The sequence below is a fragment of the Caenorhabditis elegans genome, chromosome V (genome assembly GCF_000002985.6).
Source record: "Caenorhabditis elegans chromosome V".
Classification (NCBI taxonomy): Eukaryota; Metazoa; Nematoda; class Chromadorea; order Rhabditida; family Rhabditidae; genus Caenorhabditis; species Caenorhabditis elegans.
Window position 1 is genome coordinate 8,277,151 of NC_003283.11, and position 27,738 is coordinate 8,304,888.

The following is a 27,738-nucleotide window of genomic DNA, read 5'->3' on the forward strand; positions in this document are numbered from 1 at the left end:
GATGCATTTCCATTTCAGTTTGAACCCTTACAAACAATAGATCCCTATGAACCGATCAAAAAATAAATCTTACACTTTCATACTAATTGCGAATATAAAACTGAAGAAGTTGTAAACAACAAAAATGGTACGATTCAAAAATTGTAGGGTTTTCATCGTTTCTCTTTTGCTTTCCAATTACCTGTTGTTTTCTAAAATGATCTAAAATGTATAAAAACCATAGGGTGAAAAAACAACAGATGTTTGAAACAATTTTTTGTTTATTTATAAAAAGAAATATCGTTTTATTCGCGCATCATGAAAACGTGGCACCACTTCAAATTTTAAAAAGTTTTAATAATTTAGAAAACACGGGAGTTAATGTTTTAAAGTTGTTTCTCTGTATTTCGATACTTTGAAACCAAAACTGGCAAAACGGCGGTTGTGGGTGAGACACTATGTGAACAGGTGACTGCATCTGTAGAATTAAAAGCTTGTTCATAATCGTAGTAAATAAGTATAATCTTACTGATAGTAGCTCTTCGAAATGCCGATATACAGGTCATTGCAATAATTGGTTCGATAACCGGGTAAACTGCCAAACTGCAGCTTGTCAAGTTGCCCAGATATGGTATATCTTGTCCGAACAACAGAAGAATTGCAAACAAAGCAACTGGTGTGTACATTGTGATCATTGGTATTATTGTCTGAATGTTGCACTTTATCCTCGTTGTAACGATTTTTTATAGTATACCTGCATGCATAACATTTTAAATATTTGTCGGTTTACGTCTAACATCTTAGGACTCAGGTTGTGCCGCAAACTGTTGATTGTTGAGTAAATACTGATTGCACAGTATAAAATGGCTAAAAAACTAATGATCTAAAAATAATATTGTTTATTTTGCACATGGTGAATATCAAGATACCGAAAGAAAAGAGCATAATTGTGAAGCAATGACCTCCGTTATTTTCCAATTAATCTCTCCATTTTCACCACGAGACCAATACATTGGACCAACAAATGGAGTTTTTGATGAATCCACGTTAAAACATATCTTGAATTCTTTTTTAAGATATTCCTGCTTTTCAAGAATATTAGGCATTCCAAAGTAAAACATTATAAACCAGATAATAAATACAATAACAGAGGGCGTAAATATAAGAAACAGTTTTTTGCCCTGCAGGTATACTAGTAAATGTGTTCTGAAATAAAATTAGTAAAACTGCCGTCTACTAACTAATTGAAATTTTTTATTGAAGCTTCTATTTGTTTTGCAGTCCAATTAAGAACTAGATAACTTTGTTTTACTGTCAACTTACTTGCACAGGGCAACATATCTATAAAAGAACTGACAAGATAGGAGAGATGCCACAAATCCAGTCAGAACGCAGTGAAGACCTGGAAAAATGTCCAAAATACTTCAATTGTGAATAGTGGTAAAGTAACTTACAAACAAGAAATTCTCCGAGAGAGTATGATAAATTAATTGACAAATTGTGTGTGAAAACGACAAACATTGAGCCTTTCATGTGTGCTACCTGAACATATTAGAGTAGTAAGAAACAATGTATTGAACATTTTAGCCCAGAAACTCACTGGTTGTCCAATAATTTCCACCCAAGAATATGCCATAGAAGCCAATGTAAAAATCAACATGGAGTGTCGATAGCTCCCCAAAGAATTCTTTGATCTGGTGACAATCAGGAAAACTAAAATAGAGTTCATCAATTGGGCGCTGGCAAATCCAATGTAATGGATTGAGTGGAGATATCGGATGAGATTTACTGTACACACCATATCTTCGTGTTAGAATTGTACGAATGTTGAGGTACTTTGAAGCTTGAAGCGTTGGTGATGTTGCCGGAAATTAATTGATTAAAAATGTCAGTTTCCAGCTATTGTTTCTTTGGCTTTTTGTGTGGGCAAGAGACCTAATGTTTTATAATTGAATATATGTATAATTATTAGAAAAATGTACCACAGTGCTATTAAAACATGTTAACACTTGGACATTGAATGCAGTTTTTAGTGATTACTCTCAGGATGAGAAAATAACAATTTTATTGCACCACAGGAATTTTTAGAATATATTTTTTTGCTCAATGTTTTTCGGGATAATATTTTTAAATATAAATCACTTTTAAATAACACTTTTTTTTACGCTGTTAACAGCAGTTACGTAGTATAGGTGAACAAAATTTTATTTACAAAAGTTTGGCATTAAAAAAACTAAATAATATTTCATTGTTTTTGATCGGTCAATCTAGGTGATGAAGCAGGGTGAATTGCAAATTGAGTTGATCGACTAACTGAGCAACGAATTGATCCTGGAAATTAGAATTCTCTAATTTTTTTAAAAGAAAATCCAAGTTTTAACCTTTTATAGCTTTTCTGAAACTTGCAACGCAAGTCATTGCAATAATTGGCTCGATAATTGGGTAAATGGCTAGACTACTACTTGTCATATTTCCCAAATAAGGAATATCTTTCCCAAACATCGGAAGCGTCACAAATAAAGCGACAGGGAAATACATTGTGATCATTGGAATAACTGTCTGTAAATGTGTTATGATCAAATAAACGTATTGATCTATGAGGTTACCTGAATACAGAGCATTCTAAATAATTGCTTGTTGAGATCTAAAGTTTTTGCGCTCAAATGATGTATTGAGTTGCTCATTTTCATAAATATGCTATACGCACAGAAGACGATCGTAAAGAAACAAATAATCTGAAATATGAAAACTTTGAAACTTCAAAAGAGGTCGCATTTTCAATTACCAGTACAGCAAAGCAGCTCAATGCAGATATTAATTCAAAAATATTCCAATGAATTTGTCCATCAGCTCCTTTTGTCCAGTACATAGGTCCAACAAATGGATTTACTGTGGTATTTACATTGAAACAAGTTTGTAATTCTTCTCGAAGAAATATTTGTTTTTCTAATGTGTTAGGCATTCCATGGAAAAAACCGAAATGCCACACAGCGAATACGAAAATTGAAGGAATGAATAACAAACAAAGGTTTATGCCTTGGAGGTGTACGAGGAAATGTGTTCTGAAATTCAATAATTGTTGGAGAGATGTGGAAGCTTTTGAAAATTGATGAGTTACCTGCAAACTGCCAAGTATCGGAATATGAATTGACAAGCCAGAAGTGAAGCAACAAATCCAGATAAGACACAATGAAGACCTAAAACATGAATTTTAGAAGATAAAGCTGTAAAACAGGGAACTTACAAGTAAGAAATTCTGCTAGAGGATTTGTAGCATTTAAAATACTGCTATGCATGAAGACGACAAACATCGAGCCTTTCATATGACCAACCTAGAATAAATGATATTTCCTGTATTGAATTTTTGACTTTCGCTCTTCAATAAAATACAATTAGGACGAAGTTTCAGCCTATCAACAATTAAAACTTGAGGTTCGAAAATCTTCGGACGTATTTAAATGATTTTTTACTATAATTTTTGTAACTTACAGGTTGAACCAAAATCTCTACCATTGAATAGACCATTGAACATAATGTGAACACAAACATTGCGTATCGATAGTTTCCCAGCAAGTTTTCCGATTTAGTTATGATCAGGAAAACAAGAACAGCATTCAACGATTGAGCTCCAACAAATCCAATGTAATGGATCAGGTGAAGATAACGAACAAATTCGGTTGCGCAAACCATGTCGGAACTTGTTGACAAGAATGGTTCAGTTTTTGAGGAGTACAAAACCATTGGGGTTGTTCTGAAAAATATGAAAACAATGGGAGGTATATTGACAGGTTTAACAAGTTCATGAAATAGTATCCGAACTTTTATTCTAATGGGATGTCTGAACGATTACGTTTTATTGAGATTTTTTTACCTAGGGACAGGAACGATTATTTGTTTTAGTTATCAGCGGAATTTCTACGTTTTTGGATTCTTGTTCTTTGGGTTTTGAAAAAAAGAAGGATTGTATATTTAAAAAAAAACAATTACCAAAATTTATCTTTGCGTAAAAGTTAAGAGACAATTTCTTTGAAAAGATTTGTAAAAAAACAATGTTCAAAGCGTTTATGGAATTCCAGTATCAGCATAAATCACAAGCAAAAAGCACATGTAGCCTCGTAATAAAATTACTGCAGAGCTGTTCTCTAGTGATCATACACACTAATACGTCACCCTTCGACTCGTTTCAGTTCGGATCATATTTGATTATATGCAAAGTTCTCCAGACATTCTAAGAAATCATAACGACCAGTGATTACTATTACAATATTAAAAATGTTAAGTGACATTTAAAATATGAGTAACTAACCAAGAACATAATCTATGTGGATGAAGTGAATACGAGAAGAATTGGTTCAGAAAGTTTAAGTACCAAATTTCCAGACATCAAGGAAGGAGAGCTCAATCAAACATAAAGAAATACTCAATGAATGCCGTTTAACGATATCATGCAATTCTTGTTCATTCAACCAAACTTCCCAAAAAATGAACTAATCTTTTGAGAAAGTCCTGTGATCAATGAACTTTGCATTTTTATAGATCAAAATGGGTAACTTCTCAAATTCAAAAAGTTTTGAAGTATTCTGAAATTTTGAATGAAAGTTGCAAAACACGTATCCTTAATTTTTTGTTCAAGTGTCCTAATTTTCTTAATGACATTCAAATGACATAACAATTCCTCAAGGCGCAAGAAAAGCGAGTGATGAGGCGGACTATAGGCACCGTCGCCACCCTTCACCGGTTCGAATGTATATTCTTCCTGACTACGACGCCACACTATGTTGATAATTTTTTGTAACTTTTTGTTAAACGATAGGAGAATATATTTCCTTTGGGATTGACGAAATTTAAAAAAAAACTACTTTAGAAAATACTTTCCCATCTTTCACAAAGGTAGAAATTAGAAGAAAAAACCGTGTTCGGTAAAACTCACAAAGCGCATTTTTTCCTTTTTTGAGAACTGGCAAAACTGATTTTTACTAACTGAAACAATAATCTGAAGAGCTTCTTTAAAAATAGGTAGTCAGAAATAGAATGATGACATAAGAAGAGGGGTGTTTCAACAACTTTTTGCTGATTGTGAGTTGCTATTTTTTCTAATCTAATTTTTGATTTAATTGCATTTTACGGCTAAACTTTATTCTTGTTGCTCCCACAGAAAACAACGTCTAGTTTATGTTTCAAAAACACGTTGTGATTAAGAAAATTCTAATCATATTTTTATTTATGTGTAATAATTCGACATTAAAAAAATATATTTATCGATTCATGAAAATATCCATACTTTCAGTAAGAAATCACATGCAAAAAAAACAACACAATTTTGATTCAATTGATATTAATAAAGCCTTTTAAATCACCCGAACACTGGAAAATTGAATAAGCGAGACGCGCATTTTGAGAATCAGATCGGACAAAAATAAAGAACAAAGCATACAATTAGAAAGGCAATAATCAAAAAAATAAAGATAAATTGGGTAATAATTTAGAAATCTTCGAGATCCTTGTCTGATTTTGGTGCCACTAAAGCGTTTGGCCTAGCTGTGTTGTGACGTTTTGAGTAGTCCCAGTTCTGAACATCTCCTGAGCCGAAGAGCAAAAAAATGATTCCACCAGTGGCACTTGCAAACACATAAATTAAAAGAACGTGTCCCCATTCTTCAGCAGTTCCAACAGTCTTGTAATATGAGATCATGAGAGGTGTGAACATTCGGCCGACGAAACCTGGAAGATGGTTTGTTGAAAATGTATTGTGAACTTGATTTTCGTTGAATAAATGATTTTGATCAGTGCTGGTACCAGAATTAAACTTTTCAATATAGAACAAATTTTACTTTTTCTAAACGTTAAAAATATTGCATTTTCAAGTATATAAAGAAACATGAATTTTCAAAATTATAAGCATAATTGTGCTCTTTTATTCAGTAAAACACGAAATCATACCGATAACAGTTGCAAGACTGGTGAGTGTTCCGATATGAGATGGCGCAATTGACAGGAGCGATGTGTAGAAACCAGAAATCGACAGCCCGAAGAATGCAGATACAGCTGGAATTGAATATTTGAATGCCAAAAATATAGTTTTTTGAACTTACAACTCAGCAGAACAAGTGCGTAGAATGGTGTGGCACAATTCATATATCTGAGGAAGAAGCAAGAAACTGAAATTCCCATCATTGAAGCAAATTGAGACAGTTTCACAGTTGCTGATGGGGAGAGTATTTTCTTATGTCTCATTTTGTCCATGAGGTATCCCCAAATGAGTTTTGCAATAAGATTGGAGATGTGAGGAATGGCTGAGTAGAATCCGTTCTGAAAGTTTCATAATTCACATGAACCAATTTCAGCACAAAATATCTTACCGATTGTACATCCAGCATGAGTACATCCTTGAAGTAAACTGGAATGTAGACGAAAATCAACGCAATCATCATATTTCCCATGACACTGTTGAACATTAAACTCCAGAAAACCTTCGATGTCAACATATCTCTCCATGGTGTTTTCTTAACAACTGATGATGGATGTTTTGGAGGAATATTATTTGCCAGGTAATCAAGTTCTCTTTTGTGAATCCATCGTGTATTGTGTGGCGAGTTACGAACAGTCAAATGCCATAAAACCAACCACGAGATTCCAAAAAGACTTGCACTGTAGAAAATAGAGCTCCATCCAAATGAACTTGCACAAAGCTCTGCAACCAAAATGTTTCCAAACATTCCAGAAAGTTGGTTTCCAGCGGTGAAAACGGACGCAGCAAGACTCTTCTCATTAATTGGAATCCATTTTGTCACCATGGAATTGATTGAAGGAATGAGCATCGTTTCACTGATTCCCATCACAAATCGACCGGCAAAAGCACCTTTCTCCCCTATATAAATGGACAAGACTGGCATCAAAAGGGAAGCAATCGTGAGCATCAGAATTGCAACAGAGAGAATGTGTCGTGCTGAGAACCGATCTACCAAGACTCCAGCAGGATAAGAGAATATGAATCCACCAAGGAATGCAGCCGAGACAATGTATCCTTGCCAACTGACTGACCAGATGAACGTTCCCTAAAAAGAATTATCTTAATTGAGGTCTAGAAAGGTTTATAAGGTATCTTCCAACTTACACCATAATCCTTGATAACTTTCCCCTCTAATTTCGTACAACTTTCTCCATCATCTCCTCCACCAAGTTCTTGCGATTCTGATGTCTTGTTTTCCAAAATTGACATCAGAATCGTTGACTCGGTACCTTCCACCAATGTAGCATTACTGAAAATCCCGTAGTTTGCGGATGAAAAGTATCTTAACCCGACTTACTTCGTGTTCATCAGGGCCACCGCCGTTGAGTTGCACATACATGATAGTGATAATCCGATGTGAGCTGTCATTTGACACATACAGAAAAAAGCATACATTAACATGAGAACAACATGTAGACGACGAGAACGAATGTGGAGAAATGCTGAAAACCAATGAAGTTTTTGGGAAATTTACATGAATTTAAATTTAATTTTTTTAAGGCACCTACATATATTCTCTATACTATTTTTCACGTGGTTTACAAAAATAAACTCCAATTAAAGTATTTAAGGAGTCCTGAAACTCGGCATTGTCAAGAAATTAATAAACAATTTGCTAAAATTTTTCAAACGTTCTGAACTCTCATGTTTAGACACGCAAACTCCTTGATCTTTATTCTTTTTTTTGCTTTAAAACTCACGATGATGTTGTTTTTCCGGGAACGCATCATCTGTGCAGAGCTCCATTTTTTGTGTATGTTTCTGCAAACAAGAAGATAAACAAATCAGCAGGGAGAGCTACAAAAAGATAGAAAAAACTCAAAAAACGATCAAGCTGAGAATGGAACGGCAAATGAAGGGAACAAAGAATCAAGAAACCGAAGGGGGATAGAGGAGCGAAAATCAACCATTTTATACCAACATTATATACCAATTATGGTCAGATTTTTGAGTAACGACAAAAAAAAACAATTAATAACAGACGGGCATTTCAGCTGTCTTTTTTTTCAAATATCTAGACAAACATAAGATTCACATTTTTCAATATCCGGTGACAACGGGACACCTCCGCTATGTGCGTGCCCACGAAAATTAGAAAATGCATAACATGTTTTAAATTGTGTCAGAAGCTAAAACGTAGCCTACAAAAATCACTATCACGTAACAATTTTAAAAGATTGTTACAGTATCAAAATTTTAAAGATCAAAGCTTCAAAATCACTAACAATTACTACACTGATAATGGGAGCTAGGATAGTTTTTTACGCGTTTTTCGTTGTGTTTTTTTATTGTTAACACACAAAATCGGCGAAGAAAATATGGCACTTCTCAACTATAAGCTAGCTGGAAATTTAAAAAAAAACAATAGCTTTAGACATCGAAAAACAATTTTCAAAGGTTTGCCTCAGCAGACGGGGTCACCTGTTGGAGCAATTGATTGGAACTACGCAAATCAAACCATCATTATAAAAAAGCCACAAATTCTCGAAAAGTGTTGCAATTTGGCAGTAAAATGATTGACTCTCGCCTACCGGTGGAATGACATTCATTCCAAGTACTAGAGACTGATAAGAGTGATGCACTCTCACTTTTAAAATAAAAATTAAATACAAAAGAGGTGGGTTAGAACTAAAGAGCAAACAGATCAGAAAGCCAGAACTCTCCAAAAATCTGTCGAAATCTTTCAAAATACGAAAAAGCTGACAAAGTTTTTGGGAAGTATCACGTAGCACAAATGATGACAAAATGAACGTCGAGTGGCCACTGGGATATTTATGAAGGACACAAAAAAATGAGACCAGAGCCGAACTGACACTTGGCCGCAAGCAAAAAAAAAAACACTCGTAGAAGCGTGACATGCACCACATACGTTTGCTCAGTGATGAAAAATTTATGGAAAATGGGAATTGATGAGACAGAGATATGATGTGTGCGTTTGATGAGCCGGGAAGAGCAGCGGAACAAAGCGGTTTTCGGTGCATTTTTCGGTGTTTTTGATCTATGGCATCAAGTGAACTTTGAGGTCAAGCAAAAAAAATTGAATAGTAGAAACTTTTTGAAAATGAGCAAAAGTGGTGAAGATCGAGTATTTGTTTTAAACTAATCAGTGCCACGTGGTGAAATACAAGGATTTAACAGTTCACGTAGCTTATTTAAAATGCAACGTGATTTTTTTTTAAATTTAAATGATGGTTTGTTATTCACTTTTGCCTGCATAAGTACTGTCTAATTTTAGAAGACTAGCAATAATGTAAAGTTTTATTCAAAAATAATAATTTATTTGACCTAAAAAATCAAATTACAGGGTGCGCCAAAAGTATGGTAAAACGTGAAGCGCTCGTTTACATGAGATTTTCGCGCGACTGCCACGTCATACGTACATTCTTCTATCGAATACTGATAGCTGAATAAATTTCCTTCAATTTGACCCAAAATTTGTAATGTTTCCCAATAAGGTGCGATTTCAATCACCTCGGCAATTTGGCGAACCCTTTCGAAAAAACGGTGTTTTGGCACGCGGCACTTCCCACACAAACGCACCTCCCACGCACGCCAATAATTTTCAGATGTATGATTTTGAGTTAAAGATGCGAAAAAACGTTTTTGATTTTTTTGGAGCATATAAAAATGTTCTGTGTCGACACTGGCGCCTAGCAAGAATCTTTGAATATTTCATGAATTCAACTTTGCGAAATTTACTCAGTTTTTTTGGTTTCATAAGGCGTAACGACCCACAAAATCATCCGAGGTCAATTTTTTATAAATATTCTGAAAAGTCAGGTAAAAACCTGCCGAAAAGTACTAAACTGAATTTTTCGTTATACTGCTGCCTTCTGGCGACTGTGTCATTCAAGACTTCAACTACTGCCACAGTCCATGACAGAAATACCACGATAGAATTTTTTGGGATTTTTGTTTTTAAAGAATCTCTAGACCAAGAGCATTCTTTGAACTATAAAAACTTGTAAGACACTTGATGGATTTCTCGAGAAAAATGTAGAAATCCCGCAGAATGCCGACTTGCGTGCCAAAAAGATCGTGATCTCAAAAGTTCTGAAGGCCTGCAGCGATGCGGATAGGGATATTTTGAAAAGTCAAAACGTTCGTCTGGTCAGTATTTTATGGAGAACAAAACTTGTACAAATTGGTGTAATAACTCTCTCCACACGTGAAGTTACAGAGCTGCAAACATGTTACCATACTTATGGCGCACCCTGTATATTGTGTGGCTACATTTTCAGTCACAACTTCTTGTCAACTACAAGCTGCTCGCCCGTATAATTATTTGCAGACGTTTCATCATCATATGTTTCAATAGGTTTAAACTAAAGTACTGATCGGATTACATAAAAGTATTAAAAATTACGTTGTTTTAAGATAATACACAAGTCTGAACTTCGAGTTAGACCACTATTAAACGCGGATAATTTATGTTTTCGTTTTTGATTGAGGGGGAGAAGCCAGCTATTAAACATTAGCTGTCTAAAATCTATAAATAGAGCGGAACTTTCATTTTTGGTTTTTAAATTCTGATAATTTGAAGACTTAACTAAAAAGCAATCAAAAATAGGAATCAAAAAGTATGCATTAATTCTAAAAACTGCAAAGTAAAAAATAGCGTTCATTAAAAGTTAAGATGTTTGAAACTTCATAAATACCAATAGATCTGAAGCAAAATAAGTTGCCAAAAAGTGTCTAGTTAGCGGCACTTTATACTCATTTCCGACGCCCTCAGACTCCTCCTTTCAGAACTTCGAACTCTATTTTTAGCTTCTCTTTTTTTTGAGACTACACTCAATATATCAATTTCTTGGTTCCTCTTTTTTTGTCTAATTCAATTTCTTAAATGACGTGGCAACAACAGTGACGTATTCGGAACAAGTTTGAATCTAATTTTGAGGAGAGCCCATTAGAAAAGTTTAAGGGAAACATTGAAGAAAATAAAAAGTTATTTCATGGAAAGCTGTCAATTTCTCTACTTTTGAGAAAGTAATCCAGTTTGTGCTGATAAGTAATAAGCATTTTAATCATAGTAGAATATAATAGAAAACTCTAAAAATTGATTAAAAATTTGAGAAAATTGCATGTTTGCTTTACGACTTTTCTCTCCCAACTTTTTCCTTTTTTGCGCATGTGTCAGCAACTTTTTCGTGCCTTCTATTTTTCAGGAATTGATAAATTTGATAAGATTATGGTTTTTGTCACGATCACAAGCATCGGATTATGTCGAGCTTCAGAAGGCATCTAGAAGATAACAATGAAAGAAAGGGTGATGGAAAAGTATACATTAGCACTTTGAAAATGGAATCGAAAAAGCAGGTTCAATATAATGGTAGGGAAAATGGGCAAAATAAATAAACAATCTCTGGAAAAAACAAAAGAAAACAAAAATAGATAGGACCAGACTCTAAACTACTTTGTGTGCTCAATGAACTCCGATTGCGAAATGTTTCACGGATAGAGGGAAGTGAGAGAAGAAGCTCTGAGTGCTCTTGCACTGAGTGCGCTATGGGGAACGTGATGTCTATTAGTTTCACTGGGTTCGTTCGTAGTAGTTGAAGGCTGTTTTAGAGAGAGCAAAAAAGAAAAGGAAGCTTTTTCTTTTTTATTTCTCTTACCCTTTTTGTTTTAGTACTGGTGTTTGATTTATATTAGACTCTATGTACTCATGCACTTGCAGACTTGCACTTGCAGATAAACGAGACATTTTCTAGAAAAAATTCAAGACATGACGCAGGCACGTTTTTATGCCTGCATGCCTACCGCCTATTTTCTTGATTTTATGGCAATAGGCACAAAACATGACATATTAGAAAATCACACACATATTAGAAAATCAGTTATATGCCGGTCTCTCTAAAAATTAATTTCAAAGTGCAAAAATCTAACGTCAAGGGTGTTTAATCAAACGTGTCAAATAAACTTATGTTGGTACTAGAAAAAAGATATTCAATTATACATACATCCGAAATGGCAAGTGAGATCCAAAAAGTTTTGAATAATTGAGAAATTTTCATTTTTTTAATAGTGTTTCAGTTTCGTGCAGCAATTTTTACAATTTTTTGCGGAAACAATTGTAAAGGAGAAAATAAGTTTATAAATTCTTGAACATTTTTGCAGAACTATATATTTGGCTGGCATCTGATGGAAACAATGAAATAGTTTCATATTTTCTCTGCCATTTTTCTTTGCAAAAAGACTATTATTGTGAAATGAATTCTTCGGAAACCTCAAACAAAAATTGGTGTTCTTTTTTCCTTTTATTAACGCAATCATCAGTGATCAAATGTACATGTGGACATAAAGTTTGATTTTTAAATTTCCTATTTTTAGAAGGAATCTCTAGTCTCTGAAAAAATTTTGGAAGCTTCGAAAATCATAAATGGAGAAAAACACTTTTGAAAAATTTTGTGACCTTGATACTCGTCGTTCAAATGGCATGTCAAATCCATAAACGGTTAAAAAATTACACGATTTGTTTTTCATATGCAAAATAGATTCATGACAATGGTGACGTACTTTCTAGAATTCCATCTTTTATACAAAATGGGTTACTTCTCGAATGTTCTGCCGAGATAGTGTATTGACAGAGAGGCGCAGATTTTAGGTCACTCGAGAAGGATGTGGTACGTTCTCGAAAGTTGGAGCAACCTTGTTCTCTATCATAACTTGATTGAAAATTTTAATGCATTTTTCAATTACTTGCACATTGTTTTTTTATGGATCAAGGAATTGACAAACACTAGCATGACTAAAAAATTCAAATGAATAAAAAACTTGAAAAGGCAAGTATTTGCACATGACAGTAAAATTGTTCATTAGCAAAAATGTAAAATTTAAATGACTTAAGGAAAAGGGAGTTATGAAAAAAGTCCTGAAGAGAGTCTTGAAATTTTGAGAATGCTGGAAATTTCTTAGATTTTTGGTTAGTATCGACGCTTGAAACCTGGAACATAATCTCAATAATCGAAACAAAGTTTCTAAATATGAAACAGTTATCTGAAATGGATGTTACGATGCTTAAAAAAATTAAATCTACATATTGTTTTTGAAAAAAGGAGCATGGGACAATTTCTAGCAGAGTTAACGATTACTTCCAAAAACAAGATCTATAAAAATGTTTATAAACTGATACACTTTCCGAAGAACAAAAACTATCTTGTAAATTTTAATTTAGATTGATTTACTGTTGATTGCTGTAGATTTTAATGTAGATTGCTGAAGAAAAATTATTAAAAAAACAGATGCATTTTATTACTGACTCATTGACGATTTCCACATGTTTATGAAATAATAATAATTTAAAAGATTTATTGCATTGTGCTGTTTTAGTCCGAAATTCTACTTTCTCCAACCAATTTTAGGATTTATGCAAAACTTCAACTAACACTCTACTCGAAGTTTTTACTATTTCATAGATCCCATTTCTGCAGTTTCTCCAGCTTGCAAGTCGGAGGAAAAAAATCATAATTTATTATCTTCCACAATCCCGTAGTTGTTCCGTTCAATCCGTTCAATATTCAGGCAAAAAAAAAATGTTTGAATTCAGTGTTAATAATAAGGAATTGTAAGCTTCGGCGCTACGATGTGTCTGTCAATTATCACCGAAACGCCCATTTTGACTCATTTATCTTCTGAACTTTACTCGTTTTTAGTCAATCTGTAAATAGGAAGTAAATGTTTAATTTCAGTCCCATAATTATCCATTTTGCTGTTCAGACGTGACTAAAAGTGCCAATTATTGTAATAGTTCGATGTTTCACAGTGCTTACTACTGTACAGTGCTTTAGAATTTCTGGGATACAGTTTCATGATAACTGTTAAATAATACAAAATTTATTTTTAATTTCTGAAATCACAAATTATACAGAAATGTTAATAAACACCATATCGTGTTCCATTCATAGAATCCAAAAATTTGACTACAAAAATAGAAAAAGATCTAATTGCACTTTTCTGTGACATTTTGAACATCATTCGATTTTTTGTTATAGAAAAAACGTATGTAATTGAAGCGCAGAGTGATAATTATTAAAACTGGCTACAAACCCTGATAATTTAAATTTTGCATTTCAGCTTCTAGACATGAGACTATTTAAAACGCCTGTTTCTGTGCAGATCTAAAGAAAATGCTAATTTGATAATTTGGGTATCGTGCATTATGAGCCCGCGAATTTCAAAATATCATTTTGTGTAACTCCCGGCTTGACCAATTTTTTTACTTTTTATTTCTGTATGAATTTTAAATTTCATGGTCAGGCACTTGCGAAGCTCTATGTTCTGAAAATGTTGAGTCCTGATGATGTGAACCATGCTCGGTTGAAAACGACTCTGTCAGTTTAGAGATTTAAATAATTGCGACCACTGTAATATTTTACCTACCCCTTCAGGCAGTTTCCTGTTCCGAAATTCTGGGTCCGGGAGTTCATAGGATTAATACAGTTATTCATAAGAACTTAATGCTCCAGTTGTTTTATTTTTACCGTTAATGCCACTCAAGACAATTAGCTTCACATGGATAATACTCAACCCTTCAATTATTTATGTCTGGCAAGCAAGAGCTGCTGATTAGTCACTATTGAAGTATTCCACCAATTAGTTTTTACAGGAGCATACATGGTTTTGTATTATTTTTATAGTAAAAATACAGTTTTATTAGTGTATATGAATGACTACAATGGTTGGATTTTCAGTTTTCATTACTAAAAAATCTTTGTTTTTCGAATAGTTTCCAATAACAAACGTACCTAAATTTTCTCAAAAAACATTGTTCCACGAAACACGTAATATATTGGGAACATACTTATGAATTTAGTTGTTTATCCAGTCCAGAACACATCAGAACATTCTGATTCATTTTCATCTCCGGGGAGCTTTTTGGTCTATATAACTTTGTCTAGACTTACGCTTTTCTCATTTTCAGAATGTTCACACTAAAGTTTGGAACTACTCTTCTCTACAGTATTCCATCAATGATTTTGTACGCTATGACGGTTCGAATGGTGTCTCGTTTTTCCAAGGATTTTTCAAGAACATTCATTCAGCTTTACATTGTATTCTTCGTTTTTGTAAGTTAGACAAATGATTCGAAGAAATATCAAAGTAATATTGCAGAACATCATAACATTTTTTAACTCTTTCATAACAGTTCGAATCCCACAAAATACGTGTAAAGACTGCTTCATGTCATTTTTATTCAAATCCCACACAGTGCTCAACCCATCCTGGTTTCCATTAAATGTCTTCTATTTCATTCATTTTTACATGGCATATGCTCAATTTTTCCTCATTTTTCTAACCTCATTAAACCGATTTTCAATGATTTTTTGGAGTGCTACATATGAAAAGGTATTTTCACACTCTTACGAGCAAAAAAGGAATTTGGCCTATCTTAATAGTGGGGATGACAAACGTTGATTGTTCTGATACTGACATTTTAAAGTATTTTCAAACAGGAGTTGCAAAATTGCGTTCTGAAAAGCAGAAATTTGTATGCTTTGACTTAAAAAAAACTTATTTTGAGATTAATTTGAAATCCAAATTGTTCCAAGTTTTTCAAAAAATATTCTCCATTCTAAATGAACAAACTTTACAATTAAGACATTAACAAATAATTGGATCAATACATATTAATATTAAGGCATGGAATCGTGCGTTCCCGTTCGTAATAATTTTGGTCATCGTTTTGCCAGTTCCGTTTACATATACAATTCTACCAAGTTGGACTTATTATGCTTACACCGAAACTATGGACTGTTACAGTACATCTAGTAGTGTGGTTAGTTATAGAATAAAAACTTACTATTAGCAATGACTATAAATTTAAAGTTTAGGACCGAGGGTTTCTCTATAATCAGCTTCTACCATTTATGGCAACAATCACTATTGCAACGGCAATTATTAACATCGCTTCATTCTACAAACTGACATGTATGACTTATAAGATTTCAATCGCTGAGAGGAATCTTCTTTTCATGAGTGGATCATTGTTTATTGTTCAACTCCTGGCAGATGTGAACACTGTAGGTTAAGAATTTAGATAATTAGAGTCAAAGAATGTTTTAGACACTGAATCGACTTGTGGTAAATGACAATAACAAATTCGGTATCTGGTCTCAGATTGCAGTGACTCTTCTTCCTTATATCAGTGATGGGTTGACATTGATTCATCCATGGATGTTTCTTGCTTTCAGCACAAAGGTACTCAAGAAGTATCAATTGAAATTGCATACTTCAACAAATCATTTTCAGGCTCGCCGTTGTTTCATGCTAATGTATTTTCCAAAATATGCGAAGGTTGCCGTTACAGCAACCAATTCTGTCCGCTTTGTAACAGTTAATAAGCGAAGTCAAGTACAGGACGCTGTTCGATTTTAATTTTAAAGTTTATTGGAATAAATTTAATTGTAAAATACCATTACTAATTAAACTATTCATGTTGAATTCTTGAATTCTGCACGACATGGAAAGGCTGATTTAGTCGGCGTTGCTGTTGAGGAGATGATGCTCTATTCTAGAAATTTAAAAATTTGGAGATGCGATCTGTATGCTGGTTTAGTGTGACCTACATTTTTTCGCTTGCTCTGTTGTCATGTCTTTCCACAGTCAAATCAAATTATGAGTGTAAGGTACCATTTATTAAATATTTTTGTGAAATTCTGCCCGATCTCTATCCCAATTTATACATTGAAAAAATGAGACTCTTCAGAACCTCGCGGTTCTATCAATGACAACAATTCGTGGAATCATATAAAAAATTACGAGGAAAATGATAGGCGCAGCGAAAAATACACAAAGGAAGCATCCGGCCAAATAGTTTCGCCGAGACACTGCTGATTTAGTGGGAGTTGCTGAAGAGGAGACGCTGCTCTGTTCTGAAATATTAAATTTTCGAATTTTTTTTTGGAGTATTTCACAAAGTTAGTTTAACAAAGTTATCTAAATTAATTTTGTGTTAATTGAATTGAATTCAAGTATTTTATGTAGGTTACATCATTAGATTCCAAATGAATTCACTTTTCAAAGAGACTTCTTGAAAATTTCTTTAACTCATGGGGATTCAATATTACAACAAACAAGCTAATTCAACTTAAATTATAAACTTTAACAGCTTGTTTCTGTGGCAGCGACTATAAATCAATTTTCTTCGAATTCCTTCCAATTTTGCACATTTTATTAGTTTATTCAGTGATGTTTTATTGACTTCGTTACATTCGCAATCTTTCAGGTACAAAAAAGTTATTTGAAAAAGTTTGCCTACTACTATTTTTACTCATGTTCATTTATGTAGTACACACTTTGTGTCCTGATAAATACGTGTTTAAAATATTTCCGATCAAAATAACTCACTGGATCTCGATGAATAACTTGGTGGTGGGCTGTGTCGTTTTGCATAGTTTGTGTGAAATGGTGGAGCATTTCTATTGAAAAACATTGTCATATCCGGATCGTGAATACCGGGATTAAGGGAAGTACTGAAAAAGTTATTCATTATTAAAATATTTGAATTCGATCAAAGATTTCAGAGTTTGCTCAACTGACTGGACTTACTTTAATACGATTTGTTTTTGTTTAAATCTTGAAATACAATTATTGCTAACTTACTTATACATTTCTGGAATTTCATTTTCCAGATCAATTGATGTATATTTTGGCAGTGGGGCTTTTGATGTCGACCTAACCGATTGTGGTTGGGCAGGTGGCCCCGGCGAATCGTTGGTGGTCGATGATTCTTGACTCATCGATGAAGGTCGAAGTGGCAGCTTAATGTTTACGAAAGTAGGACGAACCATCAAGTTATTGTTGGGAAAAAATGAAAGAGTTGAGACACGATGTGATGTCGATTGAGAACGAAGAAAATTGGTGGGAACGCGATGGAAGAATATGACGAAGAAAAGAGACGAAAAAGAGAAGCGAATCGGTGATAACAATGAAAATGGCTGTATGGGATGTGTTTATAGCGTCCATTTTCACTGCTTTTGTGCCCATCGTTTTAAATGTTTTTCACAGGGAAAACTACGGGAATTTCAATTCTATTGAAAAGTGCAACATGAAAAATAATTGCATAATAGACGTATAAAAAACTGCCGAAAATATGTTTTACATAAAATCTAAACCGAACTAGAAAATTAAATTTGAAGTGATTAATTACTAATATATGAAATTTAAATATTATTTCCGAGTGTGTTCTTTTATTCCTCAATTTAAAAGGTTTTTATGAGAATTGAAAGTATTGTCAAAGCTGTTTTGCTATATTTTTTGATAATTTAATTTGAATTTTCAGAAAACAAAACATATGGAATTTATACTCGCAGAAAAATTTTAGCAGAACACATTAGAGCATTGGAAATGAAAAAAAACCAAATAGTCGGAATGAAAATCCATAAAAAGCGTGGGACATCTTTAGATCTACAAAAGGTACTATGCCTATGATGCCAGTTATTCTGTATTATATTGATGGGATTATGCAGATTTTAACTCTAAGATCTTTTTTTTAACATGCTAATAGGAATTTAAATGGGCAAGACATGGTCTTTTGACAAACATTTGTAACATGAGTATAATCAAGAGAAAAGATAACGGATTAGTTTTAGAACGAAACATTCCCACAAATTAGAATGAGTATGTACTCATTCTAATGTATACCATGAATTTGAAAAACAGCCAGTCCAACAGGCTTAATCCTCCTAGCCTTTCACAAAACTCGAACAACGTTTTTGTGTCTTTCTCTTTTTTTCTCCCTCTACTTCCCCAATTCGCACTCCCAACATGAGAATAGTATGGATTTAGTAGAAGCGGAGAGAATTGAAAGCGGCTGATCAAACCAAAATCCCTCTCTGAATATTGTTCATATTGTTCATCACAACTCTATCCCTCTATTGTTGACGGTGTGCTGAATGTGATGACACTGTTGCGTGTGCAATATGAGGAAAACTTTCGAAAAAAAAATCGGGAAATATGATGACAGGATTTACGGAAAAGGAAAGGGAACAGATTGTACATATCGAGAGTGAAGTGGTAGTACTAACAAGTTATGAGATGATCCAGATCTTGACCTATTTTGGGATACAGAAATGTAAATAAGAACTTTTAAAGAACAACTATAAGTTTAGTAACACATGGTTATGTTTATATATGGTGAATAATAAATATTCGTATTTGGAGTTAAAAAATATCTCACTTAAATACTATACGAGTTTACCCCAAGAGCAGTACTGTAAGAATACTGGAATTCGTTTTTTGGAAACATCATATCACAGAGCTCGAACAAAAGATTTCTAGTAACATTATGAAGGATAAATAAGAATCAATTTAATTTTTGGCAGGTGTTTATTTCAGTATATGATGGAAATTCGGTTATGTAGCTTACTATTCTATTGACACTCATTTAATATCGTATTATGTATTTCACCAAAAAATAAACGTGCCTAAACATTTATTAAGTCTATTTTCATTTGAATTCTTATTCTGGCAAGTTCTCGTACTCCTCAATTGGTTTGAAGTTCAGGCAAAGAGAAGTTGTACCATCATCCAACTTCAAAACTTGATTTCCTTTTGAATCAACAATTGTCGAATATGGCAACTCTTTGAGGCACTATAAATTACTTTTAATTTCTGGAAAAGTGTGACTTTCCCTACCTTAAAACCAGCTTTTTCGAGAACAATTTGATTGGCAAGTGATGTGGTCTCCGAGAGAACTCCACCAATGTTATATTTCTAAATTAATCAATCCATTTATCAAACATTAAAGAAACATACATACTTTCAAGTTACGTTTTGTCATGTTAGTAGTAACCATTTTGGTAGCAATTCCAAGTCGAGTGAACTGAGGAGCTACGCTTCCAATTTCTCTGGAAACAGCAATTTTATTTTTAAAAAAAGTCCCGAGGATACCTGTGAATAATGGAATTGACGTTTGGTGGAGCAATTTTCCAAAAGTTCAAATGAGCCTTGTTCAAAAATTGGACTGAAAGCAACAAATTAAACTTATTATCTGGATCGACGGCTCACTAAAAAGTTTGAAATTCTCCGGAAGACCTGTATCATCAAAATCAGCATTCTCAAGTGGATCAGTACGATTCCAAACAGAAGCCAAAAGACAAGCAGCCAAATCACCATTTTCTTGGAGGACAACTGTTGAGAAAGGTGTAGTGAGACAGCGGGTTACGGTAGCTGTGAAAACGCCACGAGATATTTCTGGGGAGATTTTTAGCGCCTGAACAAGTGATCGGAATAATTAACTAGAAAATTGTGAACAAACTCTTGAACATGGCTCCTCCTTTGCAAAATGTTTATCCAGAAACTTAATAATTCGTTCATGATCCTTCGGTTGTGCGACACGGAAAAGAAGTGGAGAATTTCGAAGAACTTTGGATAACATCATATTGTTATATTGAGTTGTTCAAAAGAACAAAAAGAACGAAGTGGTATCGATAATATTGCTTGTTGTGTTGGAAACATAAAGTGACATTTTATTTGACAGTTCACGCAAGTTTTAAATGTCAATCAAGAATTAATATTTTTGAATTTCTTCATGATACCCGATGAGTTTTCAGTTCAAAATAAAGATAAGTTTATTTTCCAGTTAAAATTAAGTTTTTACATTTTTAAATACAATTAGAGAGGATGAAATACAATTTCAATTTTAATAATTATTACATCACAATTTAATAGATCTATTGTTCATTCTGGTAGGTTTTCGTATTCTTCAATTGGCTTGAAATTGAGACAAAGAGAAGTTGTTCCATCATCCGGTCGAAGTACACGATTGCCTTTTGAATCAACTATTGCAGAGTAGGGTAGCTCTTTGAGACACTGAAAATGCAAATAGTTTTGGGTTGATGACAGATATTTGCTCCAATATTCAAAATTTAGAATTTGTTAAAATCTATTTTGAAATCCTAATTTCTTTGTTCTTCTTCATAAAATCACCTTGAATCCAGCTTTTTGGAGAACTATCTGATTTGCGAGAGACGATGTTTCCGAGAGAACTCCACCAATATTATATTTCTGAAATATTATATTTCATTTTATTCGGCATACAACAATTTTTTCCGGTTTGACACTTTTATTTTCACATCTTTTCTTAAAACTTACTTTCAAATTAGTTTTAGTCATATTTGTAGTTACCATCCTTGTTGCAATTCCTTTTCTTGTGAACTGTGGGGCGACACTTCCGATTTCTCTGAAATAAAAACAAATATTTATTAACAAATGAAACATCAATCGTATTATGGAAACACCGCGTTTTGAAAATGCGTATTACGCAACACATTTGACGCGCAGAATATCTCGTAGTGAAAGCTACAGTAACTCGTAGAATGTCTACTGTGGCGCTGTTGTAAATTTACAGCGAAGTTCCATTTTTATTCGTTTTTCGTGTTATTTTCTCATTTTTTGCTTAATTTTAGTGTTCTATCGATAAATAAATGATTTTAATTAATTTTGAAGACCAAGCCCTTAAGTCGAGAAAACCGCTACAGTAGCAATTTAAAGAGTTACTGTAGTTTTCGCTACGAGATATCTTGCGCGTCAAGTATGTTGCGCAATACGAATCCTGAGAATTTAGTGCTTTCGTAATATGTACCTATGAATAATGGAATTAACGTTTGGCGGAGCAATTTTCCAAAAGTTTGAGTGGGCGGAGTTGATGAATTGGACTGAAAATACTAATTAATCAAATTTGTGTTTTAAAACAGAGCTGATACCAAAAAGTTTCAAATTTTCCGGCATTCCCGAACTATTGAAATCTGCACTATCAATTGGGTCTGTTCGATTCCATACAGAAGCTAAAAGGCACGCTGCAATCTCGTCATTTTCTTGAAGAACTACGGTAGAAAATGGGAAATTGAGGCAACGAGTTACAGTAGTTGTAAAGATTCCACGAGATGTTTCAGGGGAAAGTTTGAGCGCCTGAAAAAACAAAGATTTACTGTGTTTTGAATCTGGTAAATAAAAATCGATTAACTAACTCTAGCACATGGTTCCTCTTTCGCGAAATGAGCATCCAAGAACTTCAGGATGTTCTCCTTGTCCTTCGGCTGAGCAACTCGGAACAGAAGCTGTGGTTTTTGGAAGAATTTGGACAGCTGCATATTTATCTGAACCAATAACTAAAAATTAAATGCCAAACTGCCAATGAAGGAAAAAACGAGTAATAGTGGAATCAAACAACCGGCGAAACAAAATATCATCACTACACCTATTTGTTTTCTTATTATCATTCTTAAATCATTAATGATAACCCCTTTTCTGGTGCATGCAAATGATTTGTGGTTGACATTAACAAACAATATGTTATTTTTTTCGATTTTTGTCAAATTATTTGAATATTGAATCTGAAATACAGGAAAATGGCAATGTTTCTTAAATCAGTTTTGAACACTTTTAAAGACCTGTCGACAGGTGCAAAAACAAATTCGAAACAACAGGATTTTCCAAGAATTCTTCTTAAGAAACATAAGTAGAAATATGCACGTGTCAAAGGTAGCAACACAACAGTATCTTCCCAGGAGTCCAATATGACATTTGCCGCGCAGGATTAACATATTTTTGCACTTCTGTAAAGGTTCTATTGGCATAATTGTAGGAACGTAGATTTCAACTTTTTTCTGGTTCATAGTTCATGAAATTTTAAAAGCTAAAAATTAAAATGTCTACTGTACATAACGGTTCATCTCAAATCAAAGAAATTAACAAAAATCGAAAATAACAGAAAAATAAAACAACAATCTTAATAAGTATGGTCATGGTGGACACTTCTCCAATTTTCTTCATATTCGCGTAACTTCTTTCTTCTTTTTATTAAATAGCTGTAAACATTTCAAATTTATTTTTAAAATAAGAAAAAGTTTTCTCACCTCAGATCTTGACATGAAAGGAAGCTCAAGCGACTAGTTTCACCGTACTTCATGCATTCTTTGACAATTTCGGGGTTAGAGTAGCCAGCATCCGCGAGTCTGAAAATACAAATTTTGAACAACTGTGTTGAAGATATATTAAGGAAGCACAAAATTCTGAAAATACGTATTGCGCAACAAATTTGACGCGCAAAATATCTCGTAGCGAAAACTACAGTAACTCTTAGAATGACTACTGTAGCGTTTGTATCAATTTACTTGATAATACACATTCTCAGAATTTTGTGTTACCATGGTAATTGCCATTACTATAATACTCAACGACATACTCGAAAATAATGGCAGTTTCTTGGTCATTCAAAAATCGGTAACGATGATCTTTGTGGTGACCAAAGTGCTCATAATATCCAATCACGTCAACTTTTCCCGTAAGTTCGTTAGTTAGGACATTTAAAAAAGCTGGACAGGGTTTTCCATTAGTACTTGTTGTTCCGGATGACTTGAATAATCCCTCGTGTCTGCATAAACGATACATAACAATTCGACCGCCAATATCTCGACTCGATCGTTTCTTCCACGCTGTGCATGTTTGTTCGTCTTTTTCTTGTAGCCAAGTCTGGAATAACACTTTTCGATGTTTTTTCTTTCTGAAAGTTAAAATCACCTGGAATTCTGCCTCTGATGCAAATGAATGCTTTTCCAGCTGGCTCCCAAGGTAATGGTGCTCTGTGAAATGTTCGGCTAAATTTGCTCGGGTTTGAAACAAATATTGACAGTATTCTACTGGGCACGCAACACATCCAGTCGTTCTTCGCATGTTCGGACGAGCTGTTGTTGCTTGCGGTAGTACTAGAGACTCTTCAATTGGTTGTTCTGCATAGGCTTTCTGAAATATATAAGTTGTGATACCCAATTTACTATTAGGCTCAACTCTACAACTCTTCGAGATAATGTTTCAAGAATTTCGTGTTTTCTTGGATTTTTAACAAATAGAAAAATATTTTCCAAAACATTTACCCTCATAAGTAAAGATTTCCCTTCTCGCGTTGCATATTCCATCCGATGACGTCGATAGATGTGTCTTTCAAGTCCCAACTTTGATGGAATAGTTGTTCCGCACAAACCACATGTCCAGGCTCTGATTCCACGAAGTTCGTGAGCTCTGCTTGATGCCAACCGTCGTCTGAATTCATCGATATGAGTGGAGTTCGCTTTGTGCTTGCTTTCGAGATGACGAATAACGTTGGCAGATTTTTTAGAAGAGTATTCACAAATTGGGCATTTGATTAGATACTCCATATTCCGCAGTTCGGGAGTATGAAAACATTCGATTGAAAAAATCGATGTAGACGGGAGGCAGGGAGAGAAGGTCGAAAGTGCGCTCTACTGAACGAGCAAAACGTGGTGCCTCCATTTGCAAAATATGAGGCAGATGACAACTGAACGATGTTTCCTAGAAAAAAGAACTCAAATCCTATATATAACAATATTAAAATTTACAATTCATAATTTAATACTCAAATTCTACATAAAATCACTCATTTTGAAAACCAGAAACCAGCAATTAACAAGAAGAAATAAATAAAGGGCAAAAATATGATGGATTGCGAAAAAAGACACGTAGTTGACAGGATGCGAAGTTTAAACCATTGTCCGTACTTCGAAGAATCGTTTCAAGTAGAAAATCTGTCCAACAGTCATTCCAACCAATACGAAAGCCTCGAAAGCGGCCCACATAACGACGCGAGAGTTCGTGTTTTCATTGACTGAAAAATTGATAATTTAGAAGAATTCATTTGAAAAAACTCACTATTTCTGTGAACACGCTCTCTAACTTCCATGTATTCTTGCTCGTGTTTCACTGACATCAAAGCAGAGGATAGCTCACGAACCATTTCTTCAAGCTTGGCATTATCGGCTGAAAGCGAATTTTATAATTATTGAAAACCGACAGTTTAAAAATGTTTTAGAACATGTTTATCAAAATTTGAATCGTGTTAAATGTTTTAGTATTTCAGTGGTACTTGGATAAGTTTGTTTAATAATTATTTTTTAAAAATTTAAGTCTGATCTGTCACGATAATTTATAAAACTACTGGCCAAACTGGCGTAAGATTTAAAAAACGCCGATTCACTCACCAGCATCTTGATTAGCGGCTGCTCCTGGTGCTTGCTGATGTGGCTCAGTGATTTCGACGGTGAACATTACAGCTTTCGGCGTCATCGTGCTCATCTTGTTTCCGAAACAATAAGTGTAGACTCCATCCATATGGGCAGCAAAAGTGAACTTTCCTGATGATTCACGTTCTCCTTTATAGATTTCTTTATTGTCTGGTCCGGTAATCTATATTTAGTTGAAATTAGGTGAAAATTTTAGAGCCGAAGAGCTATACCTTAACATCAATATCGAGGAATCCTCCTTCAGCAACTTCGAACATCAGACCCATTTTGGTTCCTGACGTTAATCGATCGAAAAAGCATTGCTCCTCATTGGCATCAACGTGAATGAAGTATGAAGCGGCCGGTGTGACGAACAAAACTGCCAGAATCCATGTCAGCGAATTCATTTTGTTAGTTTTTACCTAAAATATTAAACTATATCACTTTGCGACAAAAAAACTATTTTTAAAAAATAGAAAAGATGTACATTTTAAGTGAGAAACAAAAAAATTCACAGAGACACGTCACAAAAATGAGAGTATTGGCAAACGCTAAACAAGGCGCGGTGTGGAATAACGGTGTATCGTTGTTCCTCTTTTAAGCGGGTGTTCAAATAGGAGTTTCGAATCACATTGATTTATTTTAAAATATATTTTGCAATTGTTCATTTAAATACAATTCAAATTTTATTAAAAAAGTATATACATTAATCAGTTAAAATAAATACATTATTTTTTTGTTAATCGTGTCACAGAAAGAATAGCGAAGACGAAACCGACGAGAAGAACAGTCAGAATTACCAATACAAAAATGAGTTTGACAGTTTTCTGAACTCCTGTGGTCTCTTGCGGAACATTCTGATCATAACCAGTTTCGATGTTGTAAACAGCGGGGATTATTCCATGTGGCGGTACAGTTATACTGAAATTTTTCGTTATACTTTGAACTCGGCAATTCCCGGCAGCTTCTTCCCCAAGTTTGGGCCTTTTCTGCTTCTTACCAAACTCTTGCCAACTTCTAACCCAGCGTATGCCCAAGTCTTACCCAACTTCAACAATTCTAGTGTAAACTCCCTCGCCCGAGTCTTGCCCAAGTCTTAGCCAAGTCTTGCCAACTTCTTACCCAAGTTTGCAGACGTAAAGAACGCACAAGATTCCGAAATCCCGCACGCGCAATGTTTAGCGTAAATCGACATTTCGTCTTTTGAGTAATTTGTATTTAAAATAGAGGAATTTCGATGTAATTAAAAAATTCACAAGAAAACTTGTCCCTTCAAATGCAAATTCTCAATATTTTTCTCTGATGGCTAACATTGTTTAAAAAAATGTACGAACAAAGTTTGCTCTTTATTCCCATTTTGTCTAATAAACCGTATAATTTATCTAAAAATAAAAATAAAAGTTATCTTCAGGATGATTCCTCTCCTAGTCAGTCCAATAGTCAAATAATAGTCAGTCATGCCAATGCATCAAATTTTGAATTTTTCTAAGACCGAACTGTTTCTTTGAAATGTAAACTTTTATAAAATTGAAAGACAAGAAACAAACATGAATTACAGTAATTCTGTAAATTCTGTACTTAGAATCATTAGGGAGCACACTTGAAAACAAATGAAATAAGGTATGTGAGAATACCGTATCAATCCGATATGTCTGATACTTCCTCAAAAATATCTATCAGAATATGAGTACGATATATTATTACTAGTGTGCATCTTTTTGCGCGACCATCATGGCTCAGCAGGTAAGACTTCGGCACAACGGGAAATGCGATCAAAGTTCAACACACAGGTATAAATTGGGTAAGAAATAGGCAAAACTTGGGTAAGACTTCGGTAAGACTTGGGCGACGCCTCGAGACGACGAGGCAGACTAGTCCACGACTTTTTTCATTTTTGTGGCGGCGCCCAACTCTTGCCCAAGGTTTACCCAAGTCTTGGCAATTCCTTATAAATGTTTTTATTTTTTGGGCAAGGCTTGGGTAAGAAGTTGCGAAGCCTTGGGTAGGAAGCTGGCGGCAAACGCCGAGAAGGTAGTCTAAATATTAGATTACAAAATCTCGGACTACTTTCAGAAAAAGGAAATTAAAACATCGTCTGTTCGCAAAAACTTGTATTTTCTATATTAAATGAACGATTTTTTGAACTTTGAAGCTTGTTTGGGCTACCGGAGCTGAGATCATGGTGAGACCCAACCAGAAAAACAGTGTGTGCCTTTGAACTCATGTGTCAAAATTTTACGAAAATACTATACCTAGATGTTCTCCTTGAATTGGAATAAAATCTGTCGAGGTCTTCCTTGGAGTTGTGCATTGTTTTTTTTTAGAAAAGTGTTGGTTCCGGGCGAAACTGAAAATGAGCAAATTTTTAAACGAAAACACAATTTCCATTAAATAATTGAGAATTAGGGAATGAATATCGAAAATGTTATCTGGTCTCAGTTTTGTCAGCCTACGCGCCTACCTACCGCTATTTTTTCGTTTTACCAATTCAATAATATTGTTACAAGTTCTTTGGCGGTATTCATTGGAGGTAGGCATGCAGGCAGGCAAAGGCCACCTTGAAAGATGTCAAATAAAAAAACGATCTTCAAATCACTGGACAAAAAACCAGTTTTTATGAACAATTAAAAAAAACTGTGTGTGTTAAAAGGAATGCAATAAAAACTCTTGGAAAAATGCAAAATTTTGTTTCAGTGGTTCACAAAACGACAAAAGAGTTTAAAAAATACA

At 34.2% G+C, this 27,738-nt stretch overlaps 10 protein-coding genes across 10 annotated transcripts; 1 reads left to right on the top strand and 9 right to left on the bottom strand.

Annotated features, from left to right (window-relative positions):
* Window positions 1–365: 365 nt before the first annotated feature.
* str-136 (Serpentine receptor class r-10) lies at window positions 366–1,780 on the bottom strand (the record flags this gene model as incomplete). The annotated part of the gene is made up of 7 exons (NM_072736.1): window positions 366–457; window positions 509–686; window positions 734–862; window positions 909–1,185; window positions 1,303–1,381; window positions 1,434–1,521; window positions 1,580–1,780. The coding sequence occupies 7 exons, from the start codon at window positions 1,778–1,780 to the stop codon at window positions 366–368; spliced, it is 1,044 nt and encodes a 347-aa protein (NP_505137.1).
* Window positions 1,781–2,224: 444 nt separating this feature from the next.
* On the bottom strand, window positions 2,225–3,720 carry str-135 (Serpentine receptor class r-10; the record flags this gene model as incomplete). The annotated part of the gene is made up of 7 exons (NM_072737.6): window positions 2,225–2,310; window positions 2,361–2,538; window positions 2,586–2,714; window positions 2,765–3,041; window positions 3,098–3,176; window positions 3,224–3,311; window positions 3,469–3,720. The coding sequence occupies 7 exons, from the start codon at window positions 3,718–3,720 to the stop codon at window positions 2,225–2,227; spliced, it is 1,089 nt and encodes a 362-aa protein (NP_505138.4).
* A 1,505-nt stretch (window positions 3,721–5,225) lies between these two features.
* Window positions 5,226–7,750, bottom strand: slc-17.5 (Major facilitator superfamily (MFS) profile domain-containing protein). Its single transcript, NM_072738.4, has 7 exons — window positions 7,690–7,750; window positions 7,287–7,431; window positions 7,094–7,238; window positions 6,339–7,034; window positions 6,072–6,288; window positions 5,920–6,024; window positions 5,226–5,700 (listed from the first exon to the last, which is right to left on the bottom strand). The coding sequence occupies exons 1-7, from the start codon at window positions 7,733–7,735 to the stop codon at window positions 5,462–5,464; spliced, it is 1,593 nt and encodes a 530-aa protein (NP_505139.1). The 5' UTR covers window positions 7,736–7,750; the 3' UTR covers window positions 5,226–5,461.
* Window positions 7,751–14,913: 7,163 nt separating this feature from the next.
* srg-33 (Serpentine receptor class gamma-33) lies at window positions 14,914–16,366 on the top strand (the record flags this gene model as incomplete). The annotated part of the gene is made up of 6 exons (NM_072739.1): window positions 14,914–15,057; window positions 15,104–15,337; window positions 15,630–15,767; window positions 15,823–16,011; window positions 16,055–16,189; window positions 16,241–16,366. 6 exons carry the CDS (start codon window positions 14,914–14,916, stop codon window positions 16,364–16,366), a joined length of 966 nt encoding a protein of 321 aa, NP_505140.1.
* Window positions 16,367–16,603: 237 nt separating this feature from the next.
* smex-1 (LITAF domain-containing protein) lies at window positions 16,604–18,816 on the bottom strand. Its single transcript, NM_072740.3, has 3 exons — window positions 17,594–18,816; window positions 17,339–17,463; window positions 16,604–16,863 (listed from the first exon to the last, which is right to left on the bottom strand). Exons 1-3 carry the CDS (start codon window positions 17,728–17,730, stop codon window positions 16,694–16,696), a joined length of 432 nt encoding a protein of 143 aa, NP_505141.1. The 5' UTR covers window positions 17,731–18,816; the 3' UTR covers window positions 16,604–16,693.
* A 591-nt stretch (window positions 18,817–19,407) lies between these two features.
* W02D7.4 (aralkylamine N-acetyltransferase) lies at window positions 19,408–20,454 on the bottom strand. The gene is made up of 6 exons (NM_072741.2): window positions 20,250–20,454; window positions 20,000–20,204; window positions 19,883–19,955; window positions 19,752–19,839; window positions 19,628–19,705; window positions 19,408–19,583 (listed from the first exon to the last, which is right to left on the bottom strand). The coding sequence occupies exons 1-6, from the start codon at window positions 20,370–20,372 to the stop codon at window positions 19,452–19,454; spliced, it is 699 nt and encodes a 232-aa protein (NP_505142.1). The 5' UTR covers window positions 20,373–20,454; the 3' UTR covers window positions 19,408–19,451.
* A 95-nt stretch (window positions 20,455–20,549) lies between these two features.
* W02D7.5 (aralkylamine N-acetyltransferase) lies at window positions 20,550–22,094 on the bottom strand. Its single transcript, NM_072742.5, has 6 exons — window positions 21,961–22,094; window positions 21,697–21,901; window positions 21,576–21,648; window positions 21,086–21,173; window positions 20,921–20,998; window positions 20,550–20,803 (listed from the first exon to the last, which is right to left on the bottom strand). The coding sequence occupies exons 1-6, from the start codon at window positions 22,081–22,083 to the stop codon at window positions 20,672–20,674; spliced, it is 699 nt and encodes a 232-aa protein (NP_505143.2). The 5' UTR covers window positions 22,084–22,094; the 3' UTR covers window positions 20,550–20,671.
* A 508-nt stretch (window positions 22,095–22,602) lies between these two features.
* Window positions 22,603–24,357, bottom strand: W02D7.6 (C2H2-type domain-containing protein). Its single transcript, NM_072743.7, has 5 exons — window positions 23,866–24,357; window positions 23,513–23,734; window positions 23,178–23,464; window positions 22,849–22,947; window positions 22,603–22,800 (listed from the first exon to the last, which is right to left on the bottom strand). The coding sequence occupies exons 1-5, from the start codon at window positions 24,145–24,147 to the stop codon at window positions 22,722–22,724; spliced, it is 969 nt and encodes a 322-aa protein (NP_505144.2). The 5' UTR covers window positions 24,148–24,357; the 3' UTR covers window positions 22,603–22,721.
* Window positions 24,340–25,430, bottom strand: sel-9 (Suppressor/enhancer of lin-12 protein 9). The gene is made up of 4 exons (NM_001383355.2): window positions 25,242–25,430; window positions 24,988–25,192; window positions 24,659–24,766; window positions 24,340–24,614 (listed from the first exon to the last, which is right to left on the bottom strand). Exons 1-4 carry the CDS (start codon window positions 25,413–25,415, stop codon window positions 24,490–24,492), a joined length of 612 nt encoding a protein of 203 aa, NP_001370673.1. The 5' UTR covers window positions 25,416–25,430; the 3' UTR covers window positions 24,340–24,489.
* A 198-nt stretch (window positions 25,431–25,628) lies between these two features.
* W02D7.11 (uncharacterized protein) lies at window positions 25,629–27,361 on the bottom strand. The gene is made up of 2 exons (NM_171490.4): window positions 27,261–27,361; window positions 25,629–25,929 (listed from the first exon to the last, which is right to left on the bottom strand). Exons 1-2 carry the CDS (start codon window positions 27,317–27,319, stop codon window positions 25,737–25,739), a joined length of 252 nt encoding a protein of 83 aa, NP_741575.1. The 5' UTR covers window positions 27,320–27,361; the 3' UTR covers window positions 25,629–25,736.
* Window positions 27,362–27,738: the final 377 nt, after the last annotated feature.